The 9,579-nt window shown below is 36.4% G+C and overlaps 1 protein-coding gene across 1 annotated transcript in view; it reads right to left on the minus strand.

Annotated features, from left to right (window-relative positions):
- Positions 1–9,558, minus strand: part of PHF20L1 (PHD finger protein 20 like 1) — an 86,267-nt gene extending 76,709 nt beyond the window's left edge. Inside the window, exons 1-2 of the mRNA XM_014590543.2 lie at positions 8,789–9,558; positions 7,454–7,572 (exon numbers count right to left, since the gene is read on the minus strand). Of these exons, the coding sequence (XP_014446029.1) occupies positions 7,454–7,536 (83 nt within the window). The 5' untranslated portion in view covers positions 7,537–7,572; positions 8,789–9,558. The remainder of the gene's footprint in view (positions 1–7,453; positions 7,573–8,788) is intronic.
- Positions 9,559–9,579: the final 21 nt, after the last annotated feature.

Below are 9,579 nucleotides of genomic sequence, written 5' to 3' on the forward strand. Positions count from 1 at the left end.
CAGGAATGATGTAATGAATAGGGGAGCTGGATGTCTGTGACATATGATGGCAAATGTCAGGTTAGCAGATAAAACTCCTTTCTCTTGGTCCAACCCTTTTCATTATATGTGCATATTCACATATGCACACACACACAAACACACAAAGCACAGCACAATAAACCTGAGATTCCTAAATTTTACACTATTATAACTGTTGAAAGATACCAAAAAAAACACCTGCTTAGAGGTATGATTCTACGACAAAGCTCAGAAGGAAAGCTCTCTAGAATAAATAAGGCTGAAATTAAACTGCCTTGCCCAATTATCTAATTGCAAGGAACAAGAGTTAACAGGCTTGTTGGACTTTCAGAGTTCTAAATGTCCAGACATACAAACTAGAGTAAGTCATGAATGAAGATAGCCTGTGAACACTGAGCCCATTTATCACACTGAGGCTCAAAGCTCTAGGGAATCTATATACCAAGCCATAGGCTGTAGTGGAGACCTCAATATACTTAGAGCCAAGGGACCAGCAGTTAGTGTAATGGCTATGTCGTTGAACTCCCACATAGTCAACTGCAGTTCGAGTCCCAGACCCAGTGGCTTAAACTCACACCAGGCACGTGTGCATGCGTGCCTAAGATCCCAAGAGGAGAATGGAGGACAAGGGACTGCAGCATGGCCATCCCCCCTGGGGGGTGATTTCTCACTTTCTATCTCTCTGTCTCTCTCTGTCTTTCTGGCAAGCACTTGCCCCGAGAGAGAGAGAGAGAGAGAAAGCCAAAAAAGCTCCAGGCCCAATGCAATTATAACTCAAATGCTTCACATATCTATATTTTGTTCCAAATTATATTCTCTTTTCTCCACTGTTCTCAACTCATATTTTCTTCTTCTAGTGACTAGTAGTTTTTAAAAACTATATAATTTGAATTCTCACAAGTAGAATCCTTAACCTGAAGTCCATGAATGAATTTTCTACAATATTAAGAACATAATAGGTAATTTAATCATGGAATGTAGATGCAACTGTACATTTTTTCTGAGTCTAGAGATAAAAGTAAATTTCCACAGGTGGTGACCCAAAATAATCATTATTAGTTTTCAGGTACACAGAAATTTAAGAAAACTCAAGGTACAAAAAGACAAAATATTTATTCATATTAACAAAATAATCTCCATTTTAAAAGTATTCACCTAATGTTCCTATAAACTTCAAATTTGTCTAATATCATGTAAATATGGTTTCATTTTAAAAATTTGATCTACATAATACTTCTCAGGAGCATTCTCTTAGCCTAAACGTCGATCATAGGACTTATTCTATTAATGTTTTTCTTTAAATAACTAACTCTAATTAAGAAAAAAAACAACTATTTCTTTAGGAAATATGTACTTTTACTTAAGTCAAAAGTTACCTGTTCTTGCTATAATCTAAATGGCCTCAATTTTCCCACCCTAAAATTCTGTTCATGACCATTTTAAAAACTCACATTTGTAAATGTTCCATACAGTTCAAAAACTCCAAATGTGTGGAAACAGCATTTAGCAATTCAAATTTAGACTGTTCTATCAAATTCTGATACTTGGAGACATCTCCACACTTTTTAATCTTTCATTTTTCTTTTCTTTTGATCTAGAAGAGAATTAAATAGAAATATTCCAAGAGAAGTCAGAAGAGCATAACTCATCTGAATGTTTTAAATCGACTCTATATTTTGACTTTAAGTCTGATACCAAAGCATATGATTTGATCTGCTGTATTTTTATAATTAAATCACTTACTATAGAATAACTTTTCATTTCAATCAAAAGGCAGAAATTAAATCATAATCAAGACCAATTTAATTTTATCACTTTTCTAACTAAACAATATTCAGAATGATTAGATACTTCAATATTTGTAAAAGTACTGTGTGTACTATAAAACTGGAAATTTGAGGATTTTATCATCTTAAAAGGATTACCTACAGCTTGTTGCAAAGACTTATTCTTGCTTCTGTACAAGCCATTCTCATATCAATGCTAATGCTACATTTGAAAATGTATATACTTTAGTCTCAGATCCCCCAAAATTTATTTTCCAGCTCACCTTTCCCCCTTGCATTTACCTGAATGTTTAAATGGAATTTAAAACAAGTTTAAATACTCAATTTTACTTGACCCTTAAAATCAATGTATAAATAAAAGCCAGTTATGCTGCTTCCATTTTACTGATAAGCAAACCAAGTTAAAGAACTTACCTATATTTACAGGATTAAAATAACTTGGAATTTAAACCTGTCCACTTAGAGGGTTTCCAGTATAACTTCTACTGAACATTCTCTTCCCCAAATATAGCCATGTATCAATACACTTGTATACATTTTCATTCCTAGGATGTTGCTGCCTTTGAGAGATTATAACACTACATGCCAAGGTTTGTTTATACAAAGGTTGTGGTGTAAAAGATGATGGAGATAAGATAGAAAATGGTGCAGTGTGTTAGCTCTAAATGCTAGTATATTAAAGTCTTCATTCAGGTTGTTGAGAAAGAAACTGAAGAAAATGCTTTAAATAAAACTACAAAATTTTTAATCTCTGTAACACTACTCATACAGACTAAACCTACACTACTCATTAAGAGTTAGGTTTAGTCTCTATGGAAGAGATCCAAGTATCAAAAGCCAAATACAGGAACTGATCTCTCTGGCTTCTCAGGCCTGAACTCATTAGTATTGGTAAAGAAATTATAAATAAGTATCCTGATGGAACTGTAAAGTTACTCTGAAAATAAGAATAATAAAAATAATTGCTACATAAAAATGTAATTTTCAAAGATATCTTTCTGAATCATACAGAATAGATGATATGGTATGTTTAAGCAGTAATAAAGTAGGTACTTATCCTAAAAAAACAGATCAAGGACCAGCCACAATGACAAAGGTGATAAGGAACTACTGCACAATGCTGGAGCTATGGTTCGGATCCCAGGTTGACCTGAACATGGCAGGCACCTGACCCTGGCTGGCTAGGAAGGTAGCAGGGATGGAGGAGGAGAATATATCATGTGTTCCCACGACTCTGTCAAGGGTACTTCTGTATATGTGTATGTACGTGTGTGTTTCATAAAAAAGGAAAAATAAACTTTTCAAAAGATTTTTAAAAAATAGTCCTGTATTAAAGAAAATCTAGGGGCTGGCAAGTGATGTAGTGGATAAGGGTGCTGGATTCCCACATGGCGGACCATGGTTCAAGTCCCATCTGGTGGCTTACTTTCTCACTTTCCCTTTCTCTCTGTCTCTTTCTGGCCAAATGAAAAAATAATAACAAATGGAAAAAAATAATAATAATTCTTTAAAAAAAAATAAAATAAAGCAAATCTACCCCAAACCTAAAAATGGGAGCTTAACTTTAGATTATTTCTGCCCACTAAATTTAGAGTTTATACTTTTATCTTGGGGGCACATGCTAAAAAAATGTTTTCCTTTTTTATATATGAAAAACCTTATACATATAGGACAAATTAGAATTTTCGGTGTTCTACTATCATCACTTTGCTTGTGCACTTCTCTTTAAAAGGTAATATATCAACATCTGATGAGTTAGTTCTTCAATAACAGAGATGCTGCTTAATAACACAGCAGGGACAGTAACGGAGCTTTGTATTCCTGCTCCTCCCTCCCTATCCAATGTTTCTAACAGTTCTAGTTACAGTTACATCCAATATGATTCACAGCTTTTCAAACAGATTAAATAAATCTGGAAGACTAAGAATTCAGTATGGATGCAAAAAAATAGAATATGAAAGAAAGCAGGAAGAAAGAACAGAGAGGAAGGAGGGAATGGCGGACCATGGTTCAAGTCCCATCTGGTGGCTTACTTTCTCACTTTCCCTTTCTCTCTGTCTCTTTCTGGCCAAATGAAAAAATAATAACAAATGGAAAAAAATAATAATAATTCTTTAAAAAAAAATAAAATAAAGCAAATCTACCCCAAACCTAAAAATGGGAGCTTAACTTTAGATTATTTCTGCCCACTAAATTTAGAGTTTATACTTTTATCTTGGGGGCACATGCTAAAAAAATGTTTTCCTTTTTTATATATGAAAAACCTTATACATATAGGACAAATTAGAATTTTCGGTGTTCTACTATCATCACTTTGCTTGTGCACTTCTCTTTAAAAGGTAATATATCAACATCTGATGAGTTAGTTCTTCAATAACAGAGATGCTGCTTAATAACACAGCAGGGACAGTAACGGAGCTTTGTATTCCTGCTCCTCCCTCCCTATCCAATGTTTCTAACAGTTCTAGTTACAGTTACATCCAATATGATTCACAGCTTTTCAAACAGATTAAATAAATCTGGAAGACTAAGAATTCAGTATGGATGCAAAAAAATAGAATATGAAAGAAAGCAGGAAGAAAGAACAGAGAGGAAGGAGGGAATTATTTGTGTTGGGGGGGGGGGATCTCTTTGGTATTTATTTATTTATTTTTTGCCATAGGGCATGTGAGCTTACCAGAGAGAGACAGAGAGAGGGAAAGTGAGAAATCACCCCCCATGGGGGATGGCCATGCCGCAATCCCCTCTCCTCCATCCTCCTCTCAGGATTTTGGACATGCACACACACACACCCGATGTGATTTTTCAAGCCTTCGGGTCCGGGATTAGAACCGTTGTCGACCATGTGGGAGTCCAGTGCTTTAACCACTGTGCCACCTGCTGGTCCCGGAAGAAGGGAATTATTAAATGGTATTTTCAATGAATAACTATTTTATTCCTCACAAGAATGTCAAGGCTTCTAAATGATCAAATAATCCTACCTAGCAACATCTGTAAAATTTATATGATAGAAAGTGGTCCTTTATAAATGGAATAAATATGAAGAATAAAGTTCATTATCCCATTCAGAAATAAAATCTGTTAAGAACACCAAGTCTCACAGAACTTTTATGCCCCATATAAAATTCAATACATCTAATAATTAAAGAGTTGTCCTACAGTAAGTCATTTAATATTAATTATAAGGGTAGCCCAAGCCTAAACAGTTCTTGAGGTTACTAACATTAATAAACAAAATCAAAAGAAAAAAATAGTTTGACTTTATCTATGTACAATACTCTTAGTTCTTTTTTAATTGAGGAGCCAGCTGAGGCAGAATGCTACAATCTTCATATAAATGAGCTTATAACAATCAGACTGATGAGAAGCTTCAGTTATGATCATATGTGATCATTCTGGCTGATGTGTACTTTCATTAAAGACTTATTACTAGCTTCTATCATTAATATTAAATCTAAACTTCATAAATGAGTACATTTGCATGATATCACCCTATCTAATAAACATTTAGAAATTTCTTGGTGAGAAGTCACAACTTTTTATTTGCTGTCTGAAATTCCAAATATTCTAAAAGGATAAAATACTCTTAAAGTACATTTATGCATAGTTTTAAATGTCTGCGAGGTGTTTTTGGTAATCTTTCACGTTTTTGCCATAGGGCAAAAAATGCTAAGCCTGAAAAGCCAAAGAAAACAAGGTATGTGCATATTAAAATGCGAATCCACTGATGTCTCTGCTATCATCATTAGAATAGCAATCAATCAGCAAACTAGTGAGTCCTATGTTTAAGCTATTGAATTAGAAAACATTTCATCACTAGAAATAAGTATCTCACTAATACCAAAGTTATGTTAATATCCCTGGAAACTACTGTAAGAACTAATGAATGCTTCTCCAAAACTGGAAGCTACTTCAACTGCAACTTCCACAGTTGGGACTACTACATTAATATACATTTATATTCACAAAGCTAGTAACTTAAATAAATAACTTGTGAACAAAGAAAAGTATTATTCTTCACACTCTTGCACTCTTGTAACACAGAGATTTCACAGTGTGAAGTTCCTCTTGGTCAAAACAGAACCAAGCTAGTCAGTCAATCACTGCCTAAACTGGCATCTGTGTAAATGGTGCAATTAATGCAGTGGTTCTCAAATCAGGAGTATTTCTGCCTACCGGTGGACACTTGGCAGCCTGGAGACCTTTTTTCATCGCTGCTAAGAAGGATGCTGTTGCCTTCTTAGGTTCCCAGGTGCTTCCCAACCCTACTAGGGAATACTGTGTACACCCTCTACCCGATAAGGGTAACAATTAAGCCCTCTAAAAGCTGCTCACTGAGATGCAGCTTAAAAGCAAGGAGCCAATAACTGTGTCTCCCCTCCTCAAACTATACTTTTCAACTATTCTGATGCAGACCCCAATATAGAGGCCATTAAGCCAGGGTCAGGAAAACGTGCTGAGTTCTTATATCAAAGGCTAAGAGACAGAAAAACCCAAGCAAGTCTAAAGTCAGATATCATGACTAAACAAGATTTCCATGCCTGCTGCTGCCAAGTCAGGAAGTTGCCTTAATGCAAATCAATCAAAAGGAAGTCTACAAAATGTCCACTATGGTTTTGAATGAGTTGTAGAGAATGTCCACTATGGTTTTAAGTGAGTTGTAGAGAGAGAAAATGTCAAAAAGTCTGGTAGAAAAATCCTGGGGTTGCTAAACCATTAGACCCCTCAAAAATATAATAAGGGGTCAGGAGGAACAGAAGCAACATCACTCCCAGGAGGATATCCTGCCCAACCCTCCTCTCAGGGTAAGGGGCTACGAGTGCCAGCAAGAAGACACCTGCCAAATGAACTAGGGGCCAGCTAACTTAAATGACAAACATATTCCCTCAGAAAAAGCAAAATTCTCCTTATTCCTATTAAGGTCTGGTGAGCCCTGTGTGTTGCCTCCCTCCTCTCCTTTTCAGATGGTGGTTGGCATCACTTAACCATCTCCATCTTTCCTAAATCACAGTAAAAGGTGAATGTTCAGGGGGGTGTTTAAATTACCACTTACCAAAGATGGCCAGAATAGGAGAAGACGTAGACGGTCTGAGAGGACTAGAGACTATACTGGAGACAGGGACAACTTGCCTTTAGGTGGCTACACCCTCACAAGGAGTTTGTGCGGTTTAAAATTTCAGGTGGGAAAGTGCATAAGGTAAGTATACACTATGGAAAACAAATACTACGCTAACCATTACTATACTCTGTTCTTTGAAAGACTACCTCAGATACAGGCCAAGAAAACAGATTTATGGCAAAATTTATCCCAAACATGGTAGGCTGGTTATGCTGACTAATTCCATCCCTACGTCTATCAATATAGCTCACACTAAGCACACAAGGGTACTTACTGATACTCTATATACCTCATATGCTAGACGATTATTTTCAGTTCTTAAAGACCTACAATGACTGTACTAAATAACTCTGATTAAAATTAGTTTTTAAATGCTAAGCCTGAAAAGCCAAAGAAAACAAGGTATGTGCATATTAAAATGTGAATGCACTGATGTCTCTGCTATCATCATTAGAATAGCAATCAATCAGCAAACTTGAGGTCTCAGATACTAAGCTTTTAGGTCAAAGTTCTGTATTTGCCATACCATTTTTGTAAGTAGTCCAATGCCTCCAAACGAGCACCAATCTCAAAAGTGATTCCAGGACGGTTTGGTGGCTTTTTACTCATCTTGAGATCTATTCTTCAGGATTCTCTTTTCACTACCTCAAGACAAGGAAGGAAAAAATAAGTTAAATGCTGATGGATAAAAAGCATAGGGAATGTAACGTAAGGACAGAGCATAACTAAGATTAAACAGAATTCTTAAACAATGCATGACAACTTGAACTACCTGCCAAATTTTTAAGAAACGTGAATGACTGTTACCAGCACATCAAAGTAAAATACTGTACAACTTGCAGTCAATTTTGAGAATGATTTAAGAAAAAGGACACAGAAACGATAACCACTTAAAAAAAAAAAATGAGCCATTGAAACTTTACAATGGCTAAAATGCTTTACATTTTAACTTTAAATTGCCCAAAAAAAATTCTTAGTTTTCATTTTAGCCAACCTAAAAATGCTTTTCTGCCTTTAGAGATCAAAAATTAAAGACAGTTCTGAACTATGATTAGTGAAATCCTTCGAACAAATTAATGAAGTCTTTTAACAAATTGGTACCAAGTGCTTCATGATACAAAAGCTTAGATAGGACACCAGAGGACACAAAGATGGAGAATACAGCAGACATGCTCTTCAGTATTATTGAAGATTCGATTATAATAGTTCCTCTTGTGATTGGGATTTTTCATTGCCTGAGATTCTCCATCGAGGTAGCAAACAATTCAATAATTTTAACATGTAGAAATGCACAGAAAACTTTTCCTATACATTCAAAAGCAATAATGACATAGATCTTCTTAATCTGAGAATTTATTTTTACTACACTTCAATACAGACAGTGCCATTGACAACAAATACAGTTGTAATGTTAAACAAAAAACTGCAAAGGAGAATCTGTGTCTCTCCAGATCACCCTCATAAGAACTACATACTATCCTTCAGGCTAGGAGCACTCAGTATACTTGAATGGCTTCTTTTTCACTAATTGAGTATCTGAGAAATATGAATACATGTTGAGATAGCCAAATCAAAATGTAAAAAGTCATCAGTAATGTCCATTTATTTTTATTCAGGGAGATATCCCTAAAACATTTTTTGATATTTAAGATTACTAATGAGTCATGCTTCCTCCAGTTTAAAATACACACACACACACACACACACACACACACACACAAAACTGTGTCATTTTCTGTAAATATTTGGCCACAATTCAAAATAGACAAAACATAACAGCAAACATAGATATCCAATTGCCCCTTCCTCTCTCTTTGAAGAAACCTGACAGGAAAGGGGAAAAAAAATAGCAAACACTCACCAAGTGAAATTAAACTTAAACACTCATGGTTGGGAGTAGGAGAGAGAAGGAGGGAATATCCTCCTAGCATGGCATCAGTACATTAAAAAGTAAACAGGAAGTTTGGCCAGGAGTATTTGGTGTAAAAGGAGCAAACATGAATATTTTTAATGGAGGTCTTTTCAGTGTGCAACACTAAAAAAAATTAGTCTGAGTTTATTTTGGTGCAAAAAAAAAAAAATTGAAATCCATGCTTTTTTTCTCATAACACGCATTTTCCATCTACGTTGTGAAGACCCCCTCCTGTAATCTCCCAGTGACACTTAGGGAGGAGTTACCAGAAAAGGTTAAGATTCCTTTTTGTCTTGAAGAGCAGAGAGAAGGATGAGGAGGGATTTGAATTAAGGAACTTTTACAAAGTAAGACAGTCTCTAGGGGGAACAACTTGAATCAATAAGAAAAAGGGGCAGAGAGCAAGGAGAGGAGTGGAAAGCGGAGTAGCATGAGAAGGGTGGAAGCAGTGGGAGATGACAGGTAGTAGGGAAGAGAAAACTAGAGAGAAGACGCAGACACCGAGTAAGTGAAGCAACGGTCAGAGAAACACTGAGAGGCCAAACGTCGTGCAGGGTGAGGCAGAACCGGGAGGGGGAGGCCAGAGGCCGGCAGGAAAGGCTCAGAAAGGGCTGGCAGGGAGCCCTTCTCAGTCTCCAGGTTTGACAGCCGTCCGGCCCTCGGCAGGGGGAAGGAAGGGAGGGGAAGAGGGAGCCGCGGCGCCGAGACAATAGCGGCGGCGAGTTCTAGGGAGGGAGGCG

Source organism: Tupaia chinensis, unplaced genomic scaffold (assembly GCF_000334495.1).
Source record: "Tupaia chinensis unplaced genomic scaffold, TupChi_1.0 Scaffold000459_1, whole genome shotgun sequence".
Taxonomy (NCBI): Eukaryota; Metazoa; Chordata; class Mammalia; order Scandentia; family Tupaiidae; genus Tupaia; species Tupaia belangeri.